The sequence below is a fragment of the Phalacrocorax carbo genome, chromosome 22 (genome assembly GCF_963921805.1).
Source record: "Phalacrocorax carbo chromosome 22, bPhaCar2.1, whole genome shotgun sequence".
NCBI lineage: Eukaryota > Metazoa > Chordata > Aves > Suliformes > Phalacrocoracidae > Phalacrocorax > Phalacrocorax carbo.
Window position 1 is genome coordinate 2,345,929 of NC_087534.1, and position 26,371 is coordinate 2,372,299.

The 26,371-nt window shown below is 50.7% G+C and overlaps 1 protein-coding gene across 1 annotated transcript in view; it reads left to right on the forward strand.

Annotated features, from left to right (window-relative positions):
• Positions 1 to 26,371, forward strand: part of CSMD2 (CUB and Sushi multiple domains 2) — a 358,465-nt gene that overhangs the window by 287,654 nt on the left and 44,440 nt on the right. The window contains exons 37-49 of the mRNA XM_064471428.1: positions 2,389 to 2,485; positions 3,486 to 3,590; positions 7,951 to 8,069; positions 8,162 to 8,231; positions 10,646 to 10,762; positions 11,726 to 11,935; positions 13,506 to 13,694; positions 16,362 to 16,539; positions 18,267 to 18,412; positions 22,179 to 22,259; positions 22,997 to 23,110; positions 24,907 to 25,095; positions 25,834 to 25,980. Of these exons, the coding sequence (XP_064327498.1) occupies positions 2,389 to 2,485; positions 3,486 to 3,590; positions 7,951 to 8,069; positions 8,162 to 8,231; positions 10,646 to 10,762; positions 11,726 to 11,935; positions 13,506 to 13,694; positions 16,362 to 16,539; positions 18,267 to 18,412; positions 22,179 to 22,259; positions 22,997 to 23,110; positions 24,907 to 25,095; positions 25,834 to 25,980 (1,762 nt within the window). The remainder of the gene's footprint in view (positions 1 to 2,388; positions 2,486 to 3,485; positions 3,591 to 7,950; positions 8,070 to 8,161; positions 8,232 to 10,645; positions 10,763 to 11,725; positions 11,936 to 13,505; positions 13,695 to 16,361; positions 16,540 to 18,266; positions 18,413 to 22,178; positions 22,260 to 22,996; positions 23,111 to 24,906; positions 25,096 to 25,833; positions 25,981 to 26,371) is intronic.

The following is a 26,371-nucleotide window of genomic DNA, read 5'->3' on the forward strand; positions in this document are numbered from 1 at the left end:
GTGGGATGGCACCTTCCCTCGGCATCACACGGCATCGCATCGGCTTGTGATGCTGGGACTTCCACTGGACGTCTTCTAGGGGGGCAAAAGGCATGGCGAAAGGTATCGGCCCCAGGAGGTAAAACAGCCGCGGCGAAGCCCTGTGCGGGAGCCGTCGGCTGGGGGGCAGCCCAGAGGCAGGGCGATGGCCGCGGAGCCCGACCCGCCGGGCTCCCACCCAGCGGCAGCGGAACCTGCCCCGCTCGCCTCGGCTCCGCTGCCCCGGTCACCGTCACCCGCTTTTGTGTGCGAGATGTTCTCAGTTATCAGAGACCAATTTAAGCATCAGTTTACCCTCATTTTGTACAACAATTAAAGGTTAAACATCTGTAAATCAGAGGAGGAGGTGAAATTAAAGCTTTCTTGGTAGCGGCGAGTCACTGGCAGGATTTTTATGTAATCAGCGTATGAGCTAGCACTTCTGCCTTGAATTATTCATTCCTGTAGCAAACCTTCCCGAGTGAATTAATTTATATACATGGCAGTAAATAGATGCAGATCCCTTGTGAATCCACATGTCAGACTAGAATTAGGACCTTAAAAATGTTTATTCCATTAAGTTGGGGGGGAAGAGAATAAATAATTTAGAAAATGTAAGAGCAAACAAAGTGCACGTTCTCAGTGCACGTTCCCTTTCAAGAACGTAAATCACAATAGGGGTGTAATTATGCGGCTGAAAGGTATTGACTTGGTCAGTGTGATCCGTAATGGCTCTGCAGGGGTCGCGGCAATTTCCGCTAGATGAACTCCGCTTATTATTTGGAAGAAGAAACTTTGCAGGAACTTTATAGCCTGCTGTATTATTCAGGATAAATCAAGGACGAAAAAGGTTAAAATGGCAGAAATAATGGGGTTTGATATGTATTTTTTTAAAAAAAGGTGTGTGTTTTCATTTGTGTTTAGCGGGGCAAAGGCAAGCGAGGTATTTGGAGTGGATGAGTAAATACGGAATAAGAACCCCGCAGGAGAGAAGGCGGGGGGGTTCACAGAAGGGTTCACGGAGGGAAGGGGGCGTGGGTGCGCGTGCACGCCTCTGCGTGCGGTCAGGGTCCGCAGGGCATCGAAATCTCTTCCCCGCGTCCAGTGAACGCGTCCCGCTGAGCGCGGCTGAAGGGAGTAACTGGGAAGAATTCAGTGGGGTGACGGCAGATCGGAAGCGTTAGGCTTAGGAGGAAATCTTCGTCCGAAGGGACCTCAGAGAACGGGGGCTCTGCAGTAATAAGCAGATGTGTGAAGGGAAAGGGAAGCAAAGGGAAATCTGCCCGCCCGAGTTACCGAAGTTCCGGCATCCTCCCCAGACCCTCCGGCCTCGGTGCCAGCAGCTGCGGCGCCTGCCGCCGCCGAGACACGGAGTTTGGGGCCGAGCTCTACCAGTCTTTTATGCTCCTGATTTGTCTATAAGGGTCCTTTTTCAGGTGGTTGGCCTAGAAGTTTAATTTAAGGTACCCAGTGTTTGAAAATTTCATCTAGAGCTTACAGATTAAAGCTGTTTTTTCCCCAGCGCTGTTGGCTTTCTCTCAGCCCTGCCGTCTGACTCGCCAGACTTGATCTACAGCACAGCTTATTTGTCTTAAAGCGACAGTGAGTACTTTGAACTCCCAGTATTTAGGAATAAAGGCGGAATCCGTTTCGATGGTAATCATGGAAAATAAAGCTGTGCAATTACACGTGGATCTTTGCTCAGGTATAAGAGCCGCTTTGCGGTGTAAATGCAGGTTTATCAGATCTCACGATATTGCTCATTTGAGGATTGCGCTGATGTTCTATCTAATGGAGTCAAGTGACTTCCTCAAGCCTCCAAACCTCATGGGCCGTGGCAGAGAAAGGCAGGAAATTTGAAAACGCAACTTGTGTGATTTGACTAAAAGCTGAGAAGCAAGGCAGTGGCCGAAACGTCATTGGATTTAAAAAATCTTGTGGTTTAACGGGGGTTTCTTTGTTTTTATTTTAGCTCTTGCGTTGCTAGTGGTTGCTTTCATTTGAAAGGGCTGCAAAAGTCTTCCGGGACTTCTCAAAACAGAAAAAAAAGGCCTCAGTTTCTCAGCTGCTGTAAATTAGCTGCGAAATTACAGGGGCTCTGCCTTTGTGGCAGCAGAAGGCAGCACCCCCGGTGCGGAAGTTTGGAGCGTGGAGCTTGCTGGAGAAGAGCTGTGTAACCCAACTGGTGGCAGTCGGAGGCCATAGGCATCCAAGTTCTGCCAGCGCATTAGCACAGATAAATAGCAGGGCTGACGCCAGCCCCGGGGAGTGTTGCTGACTCTGTTAGCAGCCCTTTCATTGATACCGGTCTGGTTTATTAGCACGATCGCAGGAGCTGCGCTGCTACTTTTTTCTTCTTTTTCTCTTCAGATCCAGGTGATCAGTTTTGTTACTGAGCAGAACTGGGATTCCCTGGAAGTGTTCGATGGAGGAGATAACACAGCCACCATGCTGGGAAGTTTCTCCGGTACGTGTTCAGCATCATGTTCGGTGAAGCCCATCAGTGCGTGCTTGATTCCTGTTCACGTCAGCTGGACTTCAGCACGGGCATAAAATTGAGCGTATGCTTAAGTGCTTCAAAAACTCGGAGTAGATTTAGGCATGTGCTTAAAGGGAATCACGTGCTCTGTTGAATTGGGAATTTGGCTGCTGTTTTCCTGCAGAAAATGTTGATGGAGAGCCTTAAACACAAAACCAGGGGGCTAGGTTTGGGATTTTTGCAAAAACCCATGAGCGCTTCCACAGCCTGGAGGGGGGAGTTCCCGCAGCGCTGCTGGGTTGTGGGGGGTTTGCTCAGACCACCGCACTTGGCACGTTGGCCTAACCTGGCCGATGTGCTCCAAAAGGGATGAAAAGCTACAAAACCACCTTTCTTCGGCTCAGCAGTGGGGACCGTGGCTTTTAGCAGAGCAGGGCGTAGCAAGAAGCCCAAGAGCATTGTAAAGCTTTCAAGTAGCAGAGCTGATTGCAAACTGATGGCCTGATTCTTGCTTATTTAATGAACGAATGTGTTCAAAGTGCTTTGAGGTTGGTAAGGAGGAAGGGGTCATGCCTAAGGCCAGAAGACTCTGCTCCCAGCGCTGCGTCTGGGGTAGAACTGCCTTGACCTGGTGCTGCAACAGCTTCCAGGGAGTGAGGCAGGAGAAGGATTCCGGACCTTGCGGGAGACCTGCGCTCCACCCACGCTGCTTCGCATCCCTGGTTCCCTTCTCCATGCCTTCAGTCTCTCTGGTCTGTAAGTGGTAAAACTTCACATGATGAAATTCATCAGTAGACTTTGAAAAGGCCATTGCGGAGAGGCCTTGGGTATTTCTCAATTGGCCTCATTAGAACCTGATCAAAACCAACAGCGCTTGTTAAGTTAAAGGACTTTCTGTTCTCAGCCTCTTCTGCAGCTATTCTCCGAGGACATGGAGGAGGAAAAAAGAATCCTCTTCAGTATCTTTGTGCACCTCTTGTTTTCCCAGGAACTACAGTGCCTGCGCTGCTGAACAGCACTTCAAACCAGCTCTATCTGCATTTCTATTCGGATATCAGCGTCTCTGCTGCCGGCTTTCACCTGGAATACAAAAGTAAGAGCAATTCAGCCTTGATCTTGCAGTTCCTCTGAGTGATGGGGAAATGGTTACGGAGTCGTTGCCTTCTAGAAGTGGAAGCTGCTTAGTGGGGGAGGGGTGGCGAGCTTTAAGGCCCATGCGTTTGTGGTTCCCTGCTCTCAAGTTGCAGAGCGAGTGTGAGCATGAAATGGAGAACAGATGCAGCAGAGGAGATGTGGAGTCATGGGGTGACCCTCGTCTTGCTGCTGATGCACTTCGCAGCACCCGTTTGGTTTCTGTATTCTAGCGCAGGAGGTGTTGCAGAGGGCAAACTATTAAAAATTTATGGAGAGTTGGCCTGTTCAACCCAGTGCTGCAATCTTTGCTCGGGAAGTGCCTAAAATTATGCTTGCCAGAGGTTGGGAGGGACTGCCAGCCCTTAGCCGGAAACAGCATGCAGAGCCAGACAGATCTTATAGAACCATTTAGGTTGTGTAAGATCTTTAATATCATCAAGTCCAACTGGTAACCTACCGCTGCCAAGTCCACCAGTAAACCATGTCCCTAAGCACCACGTCTGCACATCTTTTAAATACCCCCAGGGATGGTGACGCCACCACTTCCCTGGGCAGCCTGTGCCAGCACTTGACAACCCTTTTGGTGAAGAAATATTTCCTGATACCCAACCTAAATCTCCCCTGGCGCAGCTTGAGGCCGTTCCCTCTCACCTGTCACTGGTGACTTGGGAGCAGAGACCGACCCCCCCCTCACTCCAGCCCCTCTCAGGCAGCTGCAGAGAGCGAGAAGGGCTCCCCTCAGCCCCCCCTTCTCCAGGCTAAACCCCCCCAGCTCCCCCAGCCGCCCCCCAGCACACTTGTGCTCCAGACCCTGCCCCAGCCCCGCTGCCCTTCTCTGGACACGCTCCAGCCCCTCAAGGGCCTTCTTGTCCCGAGGGGCCCAAACCTGAGCCCAGCATTCGAGGTGGGGCCTCCCCAGGGCCGAGCACAGGGGCCCCATCCCTGCCCGGCCCCTGCTGGCCACACCAGTGCTGACACAAGCCCGGGGGCTGGTGGCCTCCTTGGCCACATGGGCACTGCTGGCTCATGCTCAGCCAGCTGTCAATGATACATCTTATGATACTTCTGGTTGGAAGGGACCTCAGAGGTCATCTCATTGAACCTCATGAGGTAGGACTAGATCGCTCACTTTACACATCTTTATGCCATCTGTGCTTGAAAAACGCCAGGGATGGAGAGTGCAGAGCACAGCCTTTCATCACAGGATGAGTGCTGCAGCCTCTAGCCATCCTGGTGCTCCTCTGCTGAACTCGGTCCACTTTATCATGTTTTCCTTATGTTGTGGGGCACAAAACAGGGTATGATATTTTAGGTGCTGTCTAATGGGTGTTGAGCGGGGCGGTGGTAACCACCTCCCTCCGCCGGCTGGCCGTGCTCAGGACACAGCCAGCTGCCTTTGCGGCCAGGGCACGCAGCTAGATCCTGTTGGTATTCCTCTCTGCTCTGTGTTTAGAGGTGCAGTGTCCAGATGCTGGACAGCGTAATTCTCCTCGTGATTGATACGAACGCGTGGCCACCCTCCTTTTGCCGCCTCCAGCTCAGGGAGGCGCATTGGCATGAGCTAAATGGGAAGCCTTGAGATCCTGTTCGGAAGGAGGCACAGCCCGAAGCGTGGGCACCCACTCCTTTCTCCCCCTCTGTTGTGTTGGACAGTTGAGTGGGTTCATCCGCTATGGGTTATGCTGAGACCCTAGGAGAGCGGCAGCGGCGCTCATGCGAGGTTGCGTTCAGTTCCTGGGTACCCAGACCTGAGAGCACCGTTATGTGTGATGATATACAGAGACTGTTTTAAAAAAAGAAATCCTCAGTCGTAAGAGAACAAACCTGACTGAAACTGGAAGACATGGCAGGGAAAAGAGTCTCTTGGGAAAGGGCTGTCAGGTTTGGATAAGGATGCCAAAAACGCATTCTCCCCCATGTCTGTGATTTGATTCCGGCTGTTGGAGCAGATGTCCGTTCAGGGGAGGTGCGCTACAGCCAAGCCGCGGTGGGTCACAGCGATGGTGTCTGTTACCTCGCCGATGGTACCGTACCGAGGGCTCGAATTATTCACACGTAGTGGCAGCAGCACAGCGTACAAGCAAGCAGGTGCAGAACAGCAGCTCTCGGCTCTATTCAGCGCGCCTACGTTGAACGTTTAGCCGGCAGTCAGGAAAGCAAGCAGGCTCGTGCGTTTGCAGGGCGCTAAAGAGACGGGCGCGGCAGGGCCAGGAGCCAGCCTGGCCTTTGTGCAGCTCTCAGGGAACGGGTGAATGCGTGGCGATAGCCTGGCTCTGTCCCTGCGTCGGTAGCAGCGATGGCAAGCTGACGAGAGATGTGCTGGGACTGCTGTCTCTGCTCATGCAGCCGTCCCTGGGGCAATGCAAACGTAATTGCTTCTTGCTGGACACTGTCTGACGGTTGGTTCTGAGCACAAGCCTTGTGTTTGTCTCTGCAGCCAGCCTATGTTCCGTTTAATTTTCCTAAAGCAGAAAATAGATTTGAAAGTGCATTTCGCTTTGTAAAATGTCCACAGAAACGGCATAGCTGTTTGACTGCAGAGACTGTGTGCCTTTAGACTAGTACTAAGCTTTCCAGGTTTTACTGGGTTTGCAGATTGAAACCTCGCGTATTAATGGGTCCAGCAAGATTATGGCAACCGACAAGATTGGGGAGAGAAAGCGTGCCCCACGTGGCTCTCTGGGAGCTGGAGAAATGGATGTTATTTTAGGAATTCTCTTGCTGCGATTCCTTTTCTTCTCCATTTCTATTTCGATCAGGAAGTTCTTTGAGGATTATATTACCCCATTGCAACAATCATGTTCAGGTTTTTTGTGAGGCTTGTGATTATCAGGCTTGTTTGGTTTCTCTGCTGAGAAAATTAATCGGTGTTGATTTTTCAGGGCAGCTGGAAATAATATATTTTTTGCTTTGCTTGTACAATTGGAATTTCACAGCTCTGAGCCCCAGGTTTTGCCTTTGTTCGGTTAGAGGTGCTGCAAGGAAGTTGGGAGAGATGAGTTAAAACACCAGAGTTTGTTTCGTCCCTTCTCCCTCACTGCGTTCCTCAAGCAAAGCTCTTATCTCTACCTGCTCGAAAGCCAAAGCAAAGCAAGAACAATTCAGGACGGAGTGAAACTCAGTGCCCACTGATCTGAGTGGGGAGTTATTTATAAAGCTATTTCTCTCTTGTCTCTCTGAAGGTCAAGCGATAGAGCCACGTGTGGGGAGGGACCACATGTTTTCTTGCTGGGAAGCGTGACTTGGGTTTCAGGAGGAGAGTCAGCATCTCCTCTCTCGCTTCTCCTTTTCATCTGCTCTCGGCTCAGCCTGCAGCCTGTAGGGTTTAAGCAGAGCATTAGCCCTTGCAGTGATGCAGAAGGTTATCTTTTAGTGGCAGCTGCCGGCACGGAGAGCGAGGGAGGTGCTGGCAGGCAGCGGAGCCGCGGTGGGTGCGAGGTGACTGCAGATGCCGGTCTTCGTTTTATCTCCGTTTGGTGTTGCAGAAGGAAGGAGGGGGCGGCGTGTGTGTAAAGGAGAGCGCGTCACCCGACACGCCACTTTGAGGATTGTTAATTGGGTTTGCAGCAGGATATTCCCAGTCGTAAATGTAGCTCAGATGGAAATGGGATTGGATGAAATTTTCGTAGGCTGCTCTGCAGGCACCGTCAAGGACCGGCCGCGCTCGCTGCTGCTTATATCTCGTGGTAAATTCGATCTGTAATTGAAAAACAGGAAGAATAGGGTCGGGGAATAAAACCACGCTGCTTCTGCCCAGGGAGGGACAAATTACATAGGAGACATACCGTATGCCCTTGGTATTGCCAGCAGGGGACAGCAGATAGTTCCCTCCTGCATGCTCTCGGGTCTTCTGTCAGATGCTGCCCGCTTGGTAAAGGGGCATACGCGTGACACGAATGTGGACCTCGGGCGGGGAGGGTTCGTGGCGGGCGTTTGGGTTTGTGAACCGCTGAGAACGAGCCCGTTTTTGCCTCGCAGTGAACACGCGGTCGCAGCTGCAGCTCTTCCACCAAGTCATTAGGGTTCAGCCAAAAACGATTCGGCCGCGAATCGCAAAATTATTTGTGATACCTTTGTAGATTTTAAAAAAGTGAGTTCCAGGTAAAGCGAGGGCGCTGGGGGTGGATCCCGGATCCCGGACATGCCCCGTACCGCAGGGGAGCGCTGCGTGATCAGGGTGCCTTTGTGGAGAACGCAAAGGCCACGGGACCTGCCCGCGCGATGTCTGTGGTGGAGGTTGTTGGTGAGCGGGGGGCTGGGATCAAACGAAGCCCCCATCCCCGCTCCCCGCAGCACTCATCTCGTTCTTGCCTTCGCAGCCGTCGGTCTGTCCAGCTGCCCGGAGCCCCCTGTTCCTGGGAACGGCCTGAAGATCGGCGAGCGCTATTTAGTGAACGACGTCGTCTCCTTCCAGTGTGAACCAGGCTACGCGCTCCAGGTACTGAACGTCGTCCAGCAGAAAGGATGAGAACAAACACCTGGGGTACAGGGAGACCCGCCAAACCCTGGTCATGTTCTTCTCTCTTCCAGGGCCACTCTCACATCTCCTGCATGCCAGGCACCGTCCGCCGCTGGAACTACCCACCTCCGCTTTGCATTGGTACGACTCTTGTTCTTTTGTACCTAGCAGATATTTATAGCACTTCTCATTAGGGAAAAAAAAAAAGTAAAGGTCTGAGTTAAGGAAACGCAGGTTTGTTCTGGAAGCGAGATAGAGCGTGGAAAATCTTCATTTATTGCAAGTGGAAGTTTCAACAAAAAAGTCCCTGTCGGCCGCTCAGTGCTTTAATTTGAACGTTTAAAATGTGGCTCTAGTATAAAATGTGAAATACGAAAAAGGTTTTTCTCAACAAAACTTAATTTAAAAGGAAAAACCTAAAACTTCTTTATACTGAAATTGGGTTTATGGGTTGAGAGTTTTGTTTCTATAAACTTCTTTATACTGAAATTGGGTTTATGGGTTGAGAGTTTTACTTCCATCTTAAGCAAAGATCTTAAGATTGTGGTTTATTTTGATGAAATGCATCACGATATCACTAAAACTGCCTCTTTGACCGGAGCCAGTTTACATGCCAGGATCTCCGAAGGGCACCACTTGGTGCCTTGCTGTCCCTGCCTTGGCTGGCAGGTCCTGTGCGGCCAGCAAGAGCCAGCTCACTTGTCGAGGCAGCTGTTTGCCCGCGGCAGCCTCTGAGGAGCAGGGCTGGGACTGCTGAGTGTTTCAGGCCTCCGGGGACAAGGACTGGGCAGTTGATTCCCACCCTGGAAGAAACAAGCCCTAGAAGAGGCACAGAGGTGAAGGGAACTTGCTGGAGCTTTTGGATTATTTTCAATATTTTGCTTTTAGCAAATCTAGATGTTTAATATTCATATTGCACATTTTACAGCTTTGAGAGAGACATTTAATAGCTTTAGTTAACAGTTATTTCAGGCTCCTGCTGTTCTAGCTTACATCATTTTGCTTTAAAGTAATTATAAGAGCTAACAGTTCTTTCATCCGATGATCTGCAGGCCAGGAATAAATGCAGAGACATTTACAGCAGAATGACTGAGCTAAAGGGCTCAGACTCAGGGGAGTTGCTCTGAAAGAAATCAGAAGCCCTTCAGCTCAGCATCAGACTTGGGGGTTCCCAGCATGGGGGAGGAGCCCAATACTATCATCTAGCTGCTGACTAGCTGAGAGACTACAAGTTTTGAGTTTTCTTCTTTTAATCAGCATCAGTTAACCCAGTTCAGTCGGATTTTGCCTGGTTGGGCTGCGCCTCCAGGCACCATCACAGTGTAGGCACTAGTGCAGTTTAATTCAGATTGTCTGGCTTTGGACTGTCGTGGCCGAGCGCAGCGGCACAACAGCCCATCCACCTGTCTGTTCGTATGGCTCAGCTTGCATCACGCTTGACTGAAAAAGGTCATCCAACTTCAGAGAGGCATAAACGTGTCTCTGCAGCCACGGGCAGATCGTCGTGAGTGACCGTCGTCTTCTCCGGGGACGCCGCAGCACCCCATGCTGACAGTCGTGAGGCTCGGTGTCCCGTGCTAATCACACACTGATGTGTCTAAACCCTGTCCAGGGCACCACGGGCTGCCGGCCGCACAGAACCCAGCTTTGGTTTTTCCCCTGCTCGGAGAACAGCTTGCTTCCCTGGCAAAGCATGCTGATTTTCTTTTGGTCTACTTCATCCAGATGCTTGACTTCTAAATAATGTAGTAGTAGTTCTATTAAACATCCATTAAGAGGAAAAAGAAAGAGAAATCTTCTGGGAGAAACCTTGTTAGTAGCAAGCACACACGTAATGAGATATCGGACAAAAGGAATCTGTACCTTCACTGTCGGAACGTGTTAGGAGTATACCTGGGTGTATTCGGCTGTGTGGTATTACCTAACAAGGTAGAGGTCATCCAGAAAAGCATGAGAAGATGCTATCTGTGCATAAATTTCACGTGATGCCTTTTGTAAACACATTTTCTGCTGTCATCTCTGGATCGCTTCTTGGGAGGGAATTTACTTCAGTCAGTGTGCAAACATGCTGTTCTGTGTTTATCAGTAATCGCCCAGAGATTGGCAAGTGTAGCAGTCAAGGTAGATCAGTTAACCAGAAAAAGAAGTAGTGGTAACTAGAGTCACATACAACCAGTCTGTTTCTTCACAGTAATTTTTTTTAGGTGGTTAAAATTTCAAACAAGTGCTGTGTGCACGATGTGCGCTGTTACAGTGTCTATGGACAGAACAGAGCATCTGCCTCTCCTCTTGCAGCTCGGCTCTGTCTCCCCCGCTGCGATTGCCAAAACCGGATCTCTGGGTCCAGGCTTTTATCTCCAGAGGGCAGGAGAAAGGCACATGCATTAGTAACCCGGCCATGCAGAGCCTGGCAAACTTTATGCTAGCTCCATAGCAGGCTTTCCTTTTTCTCTTCTTAGTTTTTAATTTGTTCCCACGCAGCCGGCCGGCCATGGCGTGGCCATCACCCAGAGAGACCCGTAAGTGATCCTGACCATTAACCCTTGATTTTACAGCCCAGTGTGGAGGAACAGCAGAAGAGATGGAAGGAGTGCTCCTGAGCCCAGGGTTCCCAGGAAACTATCCAAGCAACCTGGACTGCACGTGGAGGATATTGCTGCCAGTGGGGTTTGGTGAGACAGCTGGTTTTGGTTTGATGCTATCACAGGAGATGATAGGAAGATACTGACCCTGTGCCGTCAGTGCTGGATGCGCTGCTTGCCAAGATGAGTTACAGAAACTCTGTTTTTTGGCCTCCTGATCACGCGTCCCATTAAAGAGGCACTGATACGGTGCTATGAAATGACAAATAGGTTTTCAAAAGGTGATTACGGGTCACTGTGGAGCGTGAGAGTTGATACGGATTTGTGGGCATGCCTCTGAATCAGCCGTAGCGTCCTCCCTTAGTGTCCTCGGGTACTTGCCCGTCTTGAACTACTCGCGTTTGTAATAGCCGTAAAACATCACCACTTGCATCACCCTTCGTAAACGTAACAAGTGACCGAAGCTTGTCTCAGATTATATCCTGCCTCGGCTTGAATTCATGCAGGCATCAGCACATTCAAAATTAGGATCTCCCCAGACACTGATATGATAGAAATTTGCTCACTTCCAGCTCGGCTGTTCTCCAGGCCAGCCCCATCAGGGTGCCTAATTGCCAGGAGGTGGAAGTATTGCCCGCCTGGAAGAAGTGCTGACCCTCCGGGTTTCCTGAATTAAGTCTCCTCCTCCCGGTGCAGCTGCCGTGCGCTGCTGGGGGAGAGGAGCACCTGGCTCGGCCTGGCCTGCCCCCTGAGCTGGCTGCGCTCAGCCTGGCGACGGGTGCTCCCTGTGGCTCTGCCTGCCTTCCTCGTTCCTCTGGTGTCTGGCAGAGAAGGAGGCGTGCACGGGAACTCCAGCGGCATGAAACTCCGGGCATTAGTGGCCTGAGCATGTCTGAAACTAGTAGGACCCACGTACCTACAGGCACCCTCTACCTCCAACACAGTCAATGTACCCCTGCTGATTGAGCAGGCTGTACTGGGCATCGCTGGGTGAGCGCTGCCGATGTGCTTGGGTGTAGCTTTAGAGGCAGACTGTTCATTCCTCCTCTCTAGGTGCTCACATCCAGTTCCTAAACTTCTCCACTGAGCCGAACCACGACTTTGTCGAAATCCGCAACGGGCCGTACGACACCAGTAACGTCATCGGGCGGTTCAGCGGCACCGAAATCCCGGGCTCCCTCCTGTCGACATCTCATGAAACCACTGTGTACTTCCACAGCGACCACTCACAGAACAAGCCAGGCTTCAAGCTGGAATACCAAGGTGAGGCCACCGAACAAGCAGCAGCGGGACAATCCTGTCCCCGGGTGCTGATGGTGAGGGCGGGAGAGAGAGGGTAGGTGTCACGGTTGTTGCTATTCTGTTGAATTAATTCCACGAGGACTTAATCCAAATGAGTGGAAAGGTGTTACATGAAGGCCATGCTTAATCCTAATAACTGGGACCTGTTCACCCAGACTTACGCCTACGGCAAATAACAAATGTTCCTGGAGTGCTTCGTGACAGTGAAATGCCTTTGAATTAATTCCAGCCAGATTCACTTAGATCTTGGCTCTGTCGACTGTCATGTGCAAAGGGAAGAGTCCTCTGCAGCCATGACTTTGCTCTGGAATTTTGCAGCTGCTTTTCAGTCTCAGCTGAAGTCCCAGCGCATTCTTAGCTGCAGCCTAGCCTTGTGCTGGGGCAGGCTGCTGGAGGGAACCGGCTAAATAAGTAAATGGTCAAATAATAGAACAGCGGGGCTGGCACGGACACCTGGAGTACGAGTAAAGAAATATGCTCTCAGTGCAGCTTTTGGAGGTGATGGGGGAGTCCCCAGGCAGCTCCCCAGGTTTGGACGTGATGTCCTCGGAGCAGGAGCCGCCTCGGTCTCTGACGGCAGCAGAGCAAGGCCCTGGAAGTGCTCCTTCCCGTACTGGGTTTGCTGCTCTGTGCAGGTGCTGGATTGGGGCTGCCCGTGGGAGCCTTTGCCCTGTTGAAAGAGAGCGTGAACTTTTGGCCCTGCCTCATCCACAGCCCTACCTCGATGAGTGTCTTTGCAAAACCCTTTGGTCTCCGCTGTCCACCTGTCCTTGGCGTATGGGAATAGGAAAGGGCAAAGGATGCCCGGGCAGGTCGTGTACCCCATACTGAATACAGTTAGGCTGGGCTTTGCTAGGCGGTAGCTGGGAGCCAAGCGGTCCAGCTGCTGCCTGGGAGAGAGATCTGACGAGTGGGAAGGATGGAGCACGTGTCTCCAGCCATGTGATATAGCCAAGGACTGACAAAGGGCTGACTCCCCAGAAATAGCAATAAAAGCCGCTACTCATACTTAATTGAAAACATTAATTTTGTCTTGGCTGTCCTGTTCATGCACCATGTAATTCATGCGCTGCTGCACAATTTAGGAAGGAATGTGCTCTGTGAGGCACTCTGGGTAATCTCATGGAAATTGCTATGCAAATTAGCTCTAGCAAGGCTGACCAGTAATTTATAATGCCAGGTGGAACACGTTAACCAATTGACTTGCATTCGTCATCAGGGTTGACCATGTTTTGTTGGAAAACAAGGCAGATTTCTCAATTAGAAGTGAAGTGCGGGTGACTCTGAACACGGGCTGTGAGGCTCCGGCGCACCAGGGCAGACCCCAGTGCTCGTGTCTGAGGCTGCCACAGAGCAGCAGCAAGATTTTCCCTCGGCCTTCGTGCAGATGTGTGCACGGTTCAGTAAAGTTTACCTCCTTCAATTAAATCATTTTATGAGGAGGAACTAGCCAGGCAGCGTGGTGGGTGTGCTGTTCCTGCTTTTGTGAGAAAATATGAAGTATGAAACATTCCTCCTTTTTTTCCCGCAGCCTACGAGCTGCAGGAATGCCCTGACCCTGAACCTTTCGCTAATGGCGTTGTAAGAGGAGCCGGTTACAACGTTGGCCAGTCCATCTCTTTCGAGTGTCTGCCCGGCTACCAGCTGATCGGCCACCCCGTCCTGACCTGCCAGCACGGCACCAACAGGAACTGGGACCACCCATTGCCCAGGTGTGAAGGTATGGCTTTGGGGGCACCCCGAGACCGTGCGGGGAGCGAAGGCTTCGGATGCCTGTTCTTGGCCTCCGTGTGAATCGTTGTTTTGTAATTGGGCTGAAAGTTTCTCTGGAAACAAAAGCATCGCTGGAGGCAGGCTGGGAATGTGCGCTTTGAATAAAGCCTCAACCCCTGAGGTGTTGAAGCATGTTCTCAGTGAGCTGATGTTCAACATATTTCAGCCTAGTCAAAGCGAACATTTTGAACAGTTTAAAACAAAGGTGCATCTTTTGAGATGATGTGTTTGAATCTCTTGCTACGGGTGAGGGCTGTCTCTGGCTGCAGTCTCGCTGCTGATGCCAGTGGGAGCTGCGCTTTCAGAATGAAGCAGCCCAGAACAACTGTAATAATTATTCTTGTCTGCTTTATTTCTTCAATAACGTTCAGCTTCTGTTGATTTAGTATTGGTAAATGCCTGGTAAAAGACCCTTGTAGCTCTGGGGGCTCTTAGTGTGGGAAGAGTGTGTCCGAGTCCAGTCTCCTTAGCGTGGCGATGATGGTGTCTCCAGGGTGCTGCAGGTGAGAGTTCCTCAGTATCCTGGCCACGGTCTCCTTTCTGAAGACCAGGTCTGCTAGGGGGGCCCTGCAGGCTGGAGGAGTGGATCTGTGTTCTAGGCATCAAAGCTCAAATGTCCAAATTTGCTTTTCAAACCCCAGTAGGGCTGTTTCAGCCCTTCATCCTTTGGGCCAATGGACTGAGTTTTGTGTGGTTTACTCGAGAAGGTTTCATATGAACCCTTAAGAAGTTCAGCACTGCTTACTGGAGGTTTCCCACAGCATTTCCCAGGAGCACTGACCTTTATTCCAGCCTCTTTACAGCACTTGGTCTGCCAGCAAGAACCGTGCACTGGAGAAAGAGAGGGAGAGGTGATATTTTCCCTCCTTTAAGCCCTAAGTCCTTGAACCCCAGAGAACACAAAGCATAAAGAACCGAATCCTCAGCTGCTCTATCACTGGCCCCAGCAATGCGAGAGAGAGGTGCCTTAGCTGAGAAGCTGCCCAGTGCTCAGCTGGGTGCTGCTGGTAGGGTGGGGGGCTGGTGGTAGCAGGGTTGTGCCCTTACCTACCTCAGGCATCAGCTCTGCTGGCTGCAACCATCCAGTTCTTCTTTATTGCGTTTTTTAAGTAGCTTTCGTGTTCTGCAGCACTTCTGATAGCACAGAGGGGTGAGGGGTTAGGTACGATCTGGACCATTTGCTTTTTTTCTCTGTGTGCATGTCTGGTGGGCTCTTAGTGCTGTTAAAGTCAATGCAGAACTTTTCTAGCTGTTTCCTTAAATGGGCCATTTTGCATAGCAGCAAGCAGTGAGGACTCGCTGCCTTAGGCTAACGGCCTCACCTTTCCCGCGCAGGTCGCCGCTGAAAGCCCTTTTAATTAAAAGAGAAGCTGTAATTCTAAAATAAAAGCACAGAAGCCAAGGTTTCCAGCGCCACTCCAGGGAGTTTTTCCAGTGATCAGCGGGCTGCCTGCTGCTTTGCAGGGCAGAAAGGAACTTGGCCCCCGAGGTTACTTGGGTGTTTGTTTCAGAAAGTGAGCGTACGGAGTTATATAAACACACTTGCTTTGCTCACCTTGACAAACCACGGGAGTTAAGCGGAGCAGAACCAGGCAGGGAATATACGGAGCTTGGCTCTAACCTCACAGCTGGAGGATCGTGTCAGGGCCAGGGTGGTGGAAGTGTGTGGAGCCACCGAAAGAAGAGTGTGTTCAGCCCTGAGCCTGAATTAGTAACTTGCCTTGGGAGGTAGAATGTGTTAGCCTACGCAGAGGACTGGGTTAGTACAGCGCGTGGCTTCTGGGACGGAGCTTGCAGATGACGCTGTCTGCACTCATCCCTGTGCCTTCAGTTGTTGCAGGTTGCCTGTAACACACTGCAGATGTTACCATCGTTTCAATTGATCTCCTGTGCCAGAGAGGTCCAGAAGCTGATGCTTGTACATGGGACTTTCAGACCTAGGGACCTGCTCCGGCCCTCCTGCATTGCTTTCAGCAGGATGTCATCTTCCTCTCCCTCCTTTTTGCTGCCCAGGCTGTTTCTAATTGCCTCTCTTTGGTTTGGAAGTTCATTTGGACTGGGAAGATACCTAGTGCAATGGAACTGTCGTCTTGATTAATGAATTGGATGCTGCTGTCATACAAATCATCATTTCCCCCCTGCTCAGATGTACTCTGTGAAAAGCCAGCTGCTCGGTGGCTCTGGTCCAGGCCATGCTGTATGAACAAGTGGATAGATTTGCCCACTGGTGTGATCTCGTCAGGAGCTGTATTTTCCATGCATGGGTGGAAACACAGCTGGTGGAGCCCAAAGACTTTTGCTAGGGCATAAGATAGAGTTTATTTGCGCACCTGGCTATCACATCTGTGCAAAACACCCTGACAGTCTCCTTTCAGCTCTGAAGCACTTAATAAATTCATTGTAATGGAATTAAGTTGAAAACGTTAGATGTGGTTGTGACAGGTAGGAATTACTCGAGGCAAGCTAGGCCAAGTTTTGGGGCTGGATCCTCCAGAATTTCTAGCTTTTTATCCAAAATAAAGGAAAGAAAAATGGGAAGGAGAGAATCTTCATGAGTTACTGTTTTGGGGAATATTTCTTCATTAGGTTTGTGTTTCTGTTTGATTACCTGCAGTGCCTTGTGGGGGGAACGTCACCACCCAAAATGGTACGGTTTATTCTCCTGGATTCCCCAACCAGTACCCCAATTCCCAGGACTGCACTTGGCTTCTCACAGTGCCCGTGGGATATGGAATCCATCTCAACTTCACTCTGCTGCAGACAGAGCCCTACAACGATTTCATCACTGTTTGGTGGGTACAGCAAAGGCGGGAGGACTGACTGGAGTTGCTGCTAAGGCTCCATGTCAGAAAGATCCTCTTGCTGATAAATAGAGCTCTCGTTGCCACGGCGCGTGGGTAGTGCTGTGTCTGAGAGTAGGAATATCCTCTGGGGACACTGGGGTGAGATTTGGAATTTTTTAAACTTCATGTGCTCGATAGGGCCTTTAGGTTGAGGACCGTGTGCTGGAAGGCACTAGCAAATCGGGCAAGGCGACTGTCTCGAAACGCTGCCGCTGTTACATTCCGGAAGGACGCAGGCAGGGAGCGCAAGGTCAGTGCAGGGAATGATCACTGAATGACTAGGCTGCTGGTGCCGAGTGGTGGAAATGTCACCCTTCGGGTCTAGAGGGGAGCCTGCACAGGAATCCTTGGCTTTCACGGTGCGTTTGCCTCGGTGTTGTGCAGCCCGCAAGGAGCAGTCCCACCCTTGGCCGCATAGCAGCGCCGCTAAGGCCATATAGGTCTTGCCGTTAAATTCTGGGCTCATCAGCAGTTAAAAATGAAGCACATCAGACCCCTGCAGCGCCTGGGATTAGCAGTCACCGTCCCACCGGTTTGCCACAGCTACCATGAGCAGGGGCCGAGCTGCCGGGAGGACGCGGGCCGGCATCCCAGCCGCGGCGGGCGGGCGGGCGGCGGCAGAGCCCCGCTCATCCTGCCGGGTGCTTTCATCAGCCTCTCCCTTCATCTCCAAAATGCTCTGCTGAATAGGATGAGGAAACATCTCTTGGAAAGCCGAAGGGGCTTTTACAGAGCAGACTTTATGAATGGTAAACGGGGTCTTTATCTCAAGCTGAATTCAGTTGAAATGAATCTTGTTCGGACCCGCATAATAGGAATTGCCTTTTGCTTCTGATTTCTCTGACAGACGTTTTCTGGGCCTCATTTTCCTTTTGCACTTTATCTATGGCTACCTGTCTATGGATAAAGGCTGAATGAAGAAAAAGCCGCTGGTAAATCATTTGCATTTACCAATGGTTTTTCTTCTGCAGTCAGAGGTAACGCAGCCCTACAATCCAAGCTGATCGGCCAGCCTGCAGCGGCAGCGCTGGGATGGCGCCAGGCGCCAGAGCTGGCTGTGGCCCCCAGCTGCCTTTTAAATAGCAGCGACTGGGAACTGTGACCTCGGATGTAAAATGGGAGCAACTCTGCTGCGGCTAATGAAGTGGCACTGATTTCTTCACCCCAGGAGCCTTACAGGCTGGGATCTTCCTCTCCTCTTTGGAGAAGGGAAGAGAAATGGCATATTATCAACTTCAGTCGGCCGAGGGAGCGCACACGGCGGCACTGGCGAAAGAGCTTGCGGCCAAGTCGTTGCGCTTGTAGCACTCAGTCAGTATCTGACTTTCAAAATATCTGTGTCTGCTGTGCAAACAGGGAGCTAAACTCCTTTGGAAAACCGTCCCTAATTCTTCAAGTTCTGAGGTTAAAAATGAAGTTCATGTTTGTAATTGTCTACTGGGCGAGCCCTGCACTGCCAGAGAAAATTGTCCTGGTTATAGCGGAGCGGGGAGGGGGACTGGGGTCCAGGTCAGCTGCCCAGGGAGCTGCAGAGGCTATATTTGGATGTAGAAGAGAGAGGCCAAGGAGGGAAGAGCAGGAAGGAGTTCTGTGCATGCAGTGTAAGAGGTTGGTTGTTGCCGAGGATTAAGGAAACGTAATAACGCTCTTTTCTTGTGTTTCTGACATGATTTTAGGGATGGTCCACAGCAAACAGCCCCACAGCTTGGTGTGTTCACTGGCAACTCTGCTAAGAAATCGGCCCAAAGCTCTTCTAACCAGGTCCTGATGAAATTCCACAGCGATGCCGCCAACGGAGGGATTTTTGCCATTTATTTCTACGGTCCGTATTGCTTACTGAGCAACGCGTGTGGGATGCAGAGGGGCACGGGTCAGGCGTGGCTTGTTGTGGGGAGGGCTAGTTCTGGGGAAGAGAAGGTGTGAAAAAATACACTTTTACCTGAAATCTTCCACAAAGGGCCCAGTTTTCATAGGTTTGAGATTGAAGGTCTCTTAGTGCGATCGGGTGCTGGCAAGCGGATACAGCCTGTGCAGATGTGGAAATCCATCTGTAACGTTGTGATAATTCAAGCACAGATCAAGCGCCTGCAAACTAACAGCCATGCCAACCCTGCGCCTCTCTCAAGGTGATGCCTGTAAATATCGTCCTCTCCATGGCAGATCCCATTATGGATAGCTCCGCTTTGTCTACCTAAATCTCTCCTTCCCTGCAGCGCTGGCTGGATGCAGTATTGTCTTCCCAATGCTACGCTAAATCAGTTGGGTCATCTTGGTGACCTGTTTTAAATTCCAGCTAAGAGGTGACTTCATTTCCCTGAGGAGGAAAAGGGCTCCTGTAAATCCCTGAATTACTCGGGGATTCTTTGGTGGGAGTGTAGCTCACCCTAGAGAGACTTTGGGTATTACATTGAAATGAGAGCATTTGCTTTCCACCGCTAAACAAGAGCCCAACTTTAAATTGGATTAGCTAACAAGTTCCTACGGCAGTGCTGGGATTTTGGAAAGTGCAAGCGGAGACCTCCTCTTGCTTTGGTAATTTACCGGCAACAACATCGACAAAGCCTTACATGAATTACACGATGAATCTGTGCAGAATGTCTTAGCTTATGTTCAGTTCCGAAAGGCAAGTATTATATGGTTAGGCTGAATTTAAAGAATGTTTGCTAGGCTTCGGAGGGAATTGGTTTACTGCTGCAAAACACTGCAAGATTTATATTACTAGACAATGGTGCGTATATAACAGTTATGCAAAAAATTATGGTTTAGGCAGTTTGGCTCAGAAACGAGCAGTATGTAAACACTGCTGCAGTTCAGCGAATGCTTCCTTTTGCAGCATGAATTAGATACTATCATCGCTGTGGTTAGAGCCCATCAGCATATGTTGCTGTTCTCTAATCTTGATGGCACTTTACGCTGATGTTTCTTCAGCTTATGGTTTATGTGGGGTATAAAGCCGCTCGCAGGCATGGGGGGCTGGGGTAGGGCTGGTAGGTGTCAGTGCAGGCCAGCAGCCGGTTATAGCCTGTTAATCAGCCGGGCCTTTTATCAGAGTGGCATTTACTGGCTTACTGCTCCCTTTATGCATGGGGCTTCGGTATAAAGCTTAACCCCAAAGATGTAAGTGATTGAGGTGGTCGCCTCCAGAGTGAGATTCTTCCCTCGTTCCCGGGCTCTCGTTCTGCGCGTGGTGCCTTGTGCGCCCAGAACGGTGCGGCAGAACGGGGCGGGATCTTCACGCGGGGCTCAGGCCGTGCAGTCAATTAGATCTTCGGCATCGCGCTTTGGGACGTTAACTGCAGGAAATGCAATTTCCTCGGGATCTACGGCAACGTATATTTTCATTTCTGCGTCTGCATGCTGGCAGATCTAGGACAGAGGAGCCGTCCTCCTTCAGCTTTAAATTGTCTTTTTCTGTACAGCGATGAGCAGCACCGTGTCAGGGAATCATTGCCCTTTTAAATGCCTGCAGAGAGACGTTTCCTTAGGGTGGAGGAAGGGAAGCAAAAGAATGATTCACAGAGCTTAAAGACTCAATAGCACCCCTTGAAAAATGATGATGTTGCACCTATTATTAAATGGGTTAGTTCAGGTGCCAGCGCGAACTGATGTGTGAGCGTGATGGGAGAGGGTTTTATGGCACCGTAACTCAAGGGGGTCCCAGTGTGATTTCAAGGATGGGACTCTGTTTTGTCCTGGTGAGAACAAATGGATGTTCTGTTGAAAGGAGCTTTACCGGTGCTGTATCACCCATATGCTGAAGCCATCTTAATCACACCTCTGTATTGAAATATGGCCCATTAAGGAGAGGAGATTAATGCTATAAATGCTGGGTTATCTTTCCACTTCAATAGATGCTGTCAAGCACTTTTTAAATAGCATTTAATTTAAATTTTTGTTACGGTTTCCTTTCCTTCTTCCCCCGCTGTCAAACATCTGTTTAAAAGATTGCAAATAAGTGTGTTCCCTCCTGGGGTGGCTCTTTGCTGCGTGGCAGAAGGGCTCTCCCCTGCTACCTCTCGCTCTCCCGTCCCACGCGCGGGCTCTCCCGGCTCCTTTGCTCATCCGTTCCCTTTGCTCCCGTGGTGGACCGCAAAGAGGGACTCGCTGTCCGCATTGCAGAGTGGGCACCTTCCTCTGACACCCCGCCGCCCCCACCTTTCTTCAGCTCGCCCTAGTAGCACGTGTTTTATTTTTCCTCCCCCTTGCACGCATGGGATACGTAAGCCCACCCCTCACGTTAAGCAGGCTGCATTCCCTCCAGCCGGTCCCTGGACCTCTGCGTCACATTATCTGTTCTATAGTAGATTCCACCTTTTCAGAAGGTATTATCCTGCTCCGGCTACAGGGTAAGGAAATTGGGGTAAGACAATGGGGCGTGTACTTCTTTAAATGTGTATTTAAGCATCATTATAAGCCTCATTAAGGTTGCTGCCAGGACAGCCAGCCTTGCCACGGTGTGAAGAGTTCGACATCGTGGAGTTAAGTAAGAATTAATATTCAGTGGCAGCTTGCGCTCCAGTATCTTAAATTAAAGAGCTGATATAAATTTCAGAGGAAGTTATGCTTGTCCAGGGTCAGGTGCAGGGGGAGCAAAGATGCAGAGAAGTGCTGAGCAAATAGCAGAAAATGTCTTTCATTAATATTCATTTAGTTCCCAGTACCATATTTTCATTTTAACCGTGCTCGCAGCGCCCGTGTGTTTATTTTCAGAAGCAGCACAGCGCTCGAGCCCTGCGCACCCACGCGCTTGTAACAGCGCGTTTGTTTTGCCTAGTGTTGGCCGATCTTTAACTTTCGGTGGAAAAATTTCTGTTTGCAATGTATTTGGTCAGGTGCATGAGCCGTAAGGAACCGTTTCTGCTCCTCAGCTGGATTTCTTCTTCCCGTTCAGCCACGTGGCACCCCTGAAAAGATGCCTAATTGGGCAAAGAGTAGAAGGTCTGCCCTGTTTTGCCTTCCGTGAGGCTCTGACATCAACCTCGCGTAGGTTACTTTGTGAACTGCAAGCTGCACGTAGGATTTGCAGTTGAAAACGTTAGCACTCGTGGAATTATTTGCAGAAGAAATTAATGAATAATTCCAACCTAAAGTAAATCAGTGAGTTTTGCGATCTCTGTCCAAGGGCAGGCATTAAGGATGAAATTAACTGAATAATTATTGTCATTTACTTGGTGATGGAGCTGTCTGAGACTCTCCCTCTTCTGTGATTGACCTAATTCCACTGAGGTCACCAAGATCATCTCTCTTTGTATCCCAAAAGGTGTCCGTAACATTGCCTCATGTCCGTCAGTCGTCCTTCAGTCCCCATCCAAAAGGACTAACGCTGTCCTGGCACCTGCATCTCCACAGACCGATAAAACTCTGTTCCCTGCTAGGTGTAAGGAACTGGGGGAAGCTGCTTTGGGGCACAAATACCTGGGGCATCTCTGTAGGGTTTGGAGGGGGAAGGGGCTGGTTGCGCTTTTGCCGATTTCTCCTCCTTTGGAGTGGGAGGATTTGCCCTGACGTCGGTTGTGTTTAGCACCAAGAGGGCCGTGGCTGCCCTCGCCCCCGGCTTAACGTCCGCTCCTCTTCCTTTGCTCTTTCAGCCTACCAGCTCTTCAGATGTCAGCCTCCGACCGTCGTTCCCAACGCAGAAATCGTCACCGAGAACGAAGAATTTAACATAGGTAGCCTCTCCCGGTCCTCTGAGCCCGCCTTGCCCCGCCCGCGGGCGCTGGGAATGCCTGCAGACGCACACGCGGGCGTCGTCACCCCTTACCTGGAGCTTCGGGAGAGCTCTTCGCCTGCGCAGCTGTGCGCGCCGTGGGGAGCTGTGCGTGACCTCGCTCAGCGCCCGACAGTTGCGCGGAGTCAAACTGATCCGATTGTCCCGAGGCTTTTCCTCTCTGTTAGTACGGAAGAAGTGGTTTGGCTTTTGTGAAAGCCCCGAGCTTGTTCGGAAACAGTCAGAAATCTTTTGCCACAATAGTAGTTTTCGGGTGTTTCAAACAAAGCGTTGTGTGAAAGTTTAGAGACCATTATTCTTTTTTTTTTTTTTGAGATCCTTTCACCCATATCGACCGTGCTTTTTGTACTTTTTGCTGCTGTTCACAGTTACATCCATATTTTTAAGGGTGTCTGTGACCAGTGAAGTAGCCGTGATTTTTTGTAAAGCAGCTTTTCTCACCGCTCTCTTTGAGGGAAGTCTCCACCTGAAATAGCATGCACAAATCATAATAGTCTCAGTGGCATGACAGCCGTTTATCCATGCCTTTCTACACCTTTTATTTCTGCACAGTCGTGCCAGAGCTCGATGGCAGAGGCAGAGGTCTGTGTGCCCCACGGTACCGTGTTCCCAGGCCGCGGTTGAGCCGTAACGAATTGATCCTTCTCTTGACTCAAGGTTTTCTGTTTCTGTCTGTAGGTGACATAGTGAGGTACAGATGCCTTCCTGGCTTTACCCTGATTGGAAATGAAATCCTGACCTGCAAACTAGGCACTCATCTCCAGTTTGAAGGACCGCCACCCACGTGTGAAGGTAAAGCCGGGGGTGCCCAGCCTGGCAGCCAAAGCTTCCCTACCCAGAGACTGCTGCAAATGCGGGGGCTTGCTGAGGGAGGGAGCAAGCTGGATGGCGGCTGGGGGGGTTTCCTTGCACCTTGTGCACCTCTGGGGTTAATTCTCAGATCTCCAGGGTCCCAGTTGTGCAAAACCCCACCCGTCAGGACCTTGTGAGGAGGGTAGCGAGACACCTCTGTGCAGGGAGGCCTCGCAGCCTGTCCCAGGGCCAGGCACCTGGGCTAGGCTCAAGCAACAGCCAGCACATAACGCTGAGAAATTTGTTGGGCAACTTATTGCACCGACCCTCTGATCAATGATAAGGGAAGTTCTTCCACCTGCTGCTGGCTCCAGGGAATTTACTGGCTCTCCGCACCTTCCGAGGGGGGTTTGCCTCACGTTGGGTGCCCCCGGATGACACCCCACGCCCCCGGTGCAGGAAGGCACTTTAAGCTTGTGCTTTCCTGAGCAGGGACGGAGCAGAGGCCTGACAGGCTGTGTGTCTGACTGCATTCGCAAAATCATTAAAACAGTCACCCAAACGTCCTTACCCTGGGAGGGGGGGAGGGACTCTGCGCTGACAGTTTGCTGGTGATACACGAGCAGCCGCAGGAAGAGCAGGCTGCAGCGAAGCGAGCTCCTCCGGCGAGGCGATCCTGCGAGGAACAGCTTCTCTATTAGTGCCACGGAATGTATTACATGGGAGAGAAATGAAAGCCCCAAGCATGCTGCGTTGTACACCTTGCCGCTGCTCAGGAGGGATCCCAGAGACGTTTCCCTGCTACCATGTTACCGTATTTATCCTCTGGATTCCTGCTGGTACTTCTGTTCACTCCAGCCGTGATTATTTCATCTGCTTCGTTCCCTCCTATCTGAACATTTTTACCATATAATGGGATATTTTTCTATAGCTTTATTCTCTCTGAAATAGCATGAACTAAAGGAGAGGAAGGGAGGTCATTCAATTATTTACTGATGGTTGTTAGCCTCGGGGTAAAGGGAGTGCTTAAATTACATCTGGCCACCAATTTATAGAGGTCAAAAAATCACTGATGGGATTAAGGATTTTGAAAGAATACACTGTTCTTTCTGGATAGTTCTGGCTGTTTTCTATTAATTCAAGTACAGTGTTTGCACTAGGTTTTAGTGACAATTATGGATAAAGAAAGATCCCTTTCTTTTTATGCTTTTTGCTCACTTTTCCCCCTCTTCTGGGGTGTTTTTGCTGGCCTTTTTATTTAGCGCTTTTAGCTGAATTTAATATTTCCAGAAGCTGAATGGGCTGTACCGGTTAGAGAAAGGAATTCGAGTTCTAATGTCGTCTACTTAACTCCATGGGTGACCCGGGATAAGCCTGTAGTCCCACACCTTGTTCTAACCCAGGTAACAAAGTCTCCAGGGATTCCCAGGGACTGTTTTGTAACTTGAGAGTAGTTATTTGGTTGCAGCGCTGTTCATTTCGAAAGAGATGTGAGGTAATGCAAGGACGGGTGAAACTGTTTATGTTGTTGCTTTTTGCCTCTTCCTTTAAATGTGGCGGTTGCTTGGGTTTGTGGAAACGCAGCGTGCTTCGTTTGGAGCCTGCATCGGGGTTTGGGGATTCTCTAATCCCAAGGGTCCACGTGTGCCGGGGCTGTACGCGGGAGGGAATTGTGCTCTCTCTCGGTCTAGCTCAAAGGACAGACCTCCTTGGCCATAATATCTTGTGTTTCCTTCCTTCCTCTGCAAAACATGAAAATTCATTTGCTGTTTTCTCTCCCCGCCCGTTCCCTGCAGTGCACTGTCCGATGAACGAGGTTATGACAGACTCCACCGGTGTGATCCTCAGCCAGAGCTTCCTGGGAAGTTACCCTCACTTTCAGACCTGTTCTTGGGTGGTGAAGGTAGAGCCTGGGTATAACATCTCCCTCACCATCGAGTACTTCCTGAGCGAGAAGCAATACGACGAGTTTGAAATCTTTGACGGTAAGAGATTCACCAGTCTGACTCGCACAGCAGCTGAGGGGAAAGGAGAGAAACAGCAGGGTTCCGTTAGCTGTTAATCTCTGTTCCCAGGGCGCTCTGGGGAGAGCTTTCCACCACTACGCCTATAGCCTTCTGCTGGACTTAAGGCTCCTCCTAAGACTCATTGATTCTCTGGATAAGAAAACATCAATGATTTGATTTTTGGATAACTCTGAAATATTTTTCCAAGGGGCAGGAGTTTGCAAGCCCCTGGGAGAAGTTGTAGCGGAGGTTGCTGGGAAGGGACGAGCTGAGAAGGTGGGACTCGTCATCCCCGAAGCCCACGCAGACCAGATTTTCTAGGCCCGTGAGCTCTCGTGAACTGAGAGGGGATCTGTTAATATTCACAGCGATGCAGTTTTGTAACCAAACGCAGAATACAAGCGCTGTGCTGATGCTCCTGTGGTTTCCCATCGGGAGCTGAGCCAAAGGCAGGCTGCCCGGAGCAAACTCCTGGCCTCGCTGCGATCAACTGGGCTTTATTTGCCATTGGATTCCCAGGAGCCAGGCGTCTGCGCTGGGACTCGTGGTCACCAAAACCCCTGAGCGTGAGCTGCCGTTCCTGGACGCGTGGTGGAAGCTCCTGCGCTACCGTTCCACACTATGCCTGTTCCTTCTGCAGAAACACCCCGGCACGTAAGGCCCTCGAGTGACTGCTTGTGTGTCAGCCCTGACTTCTCGTTCCCTCCTTCCCTGCAGGTCCCTCTGGCCAGAGCCCGCTGCTCCTGTCGCTGAGCGGGAACTACTCTGCCCCCCTGACCGTCACCAGCAGCGGGAACAAAGTCTATCTGCGCTGGTCCTCTGATCATGCCTACAACAGAAAAGGCTTCAAAATCCGCTACTCGGGTAAGCACACAGCAGAGACGAGATGCCTCTGCCAAGAACGTGGCCATCTCTTCAGCCAAGGAGCTCCGTGAAATTGCCGCAGACGGGCACAGGCCATCTGTGTTGGCAGGAGCTGCCAAGGCCTGGGAAGGCGCCCAGAGCCGGGCTCATTCTGGGCTGGTGAGGCTGGGGAAGGTGGGTTTGCTTCTAGCAGAAATCATGAAGCTTTGGCTGGTTTCTCACCCACTTCTAAGAATCGGAACCAGAGTATATAACCATAGACGACGTGGCTCTGGATGAATTAAATCCGTCCCATGCAATTCACTGCTGTTACTAAACTATTGTGTCCTTGCAGTGAGGCCGTTTTGAGAGGGTTGAAGATGAACGTGACAGAACACAAAAACCTGTGCTA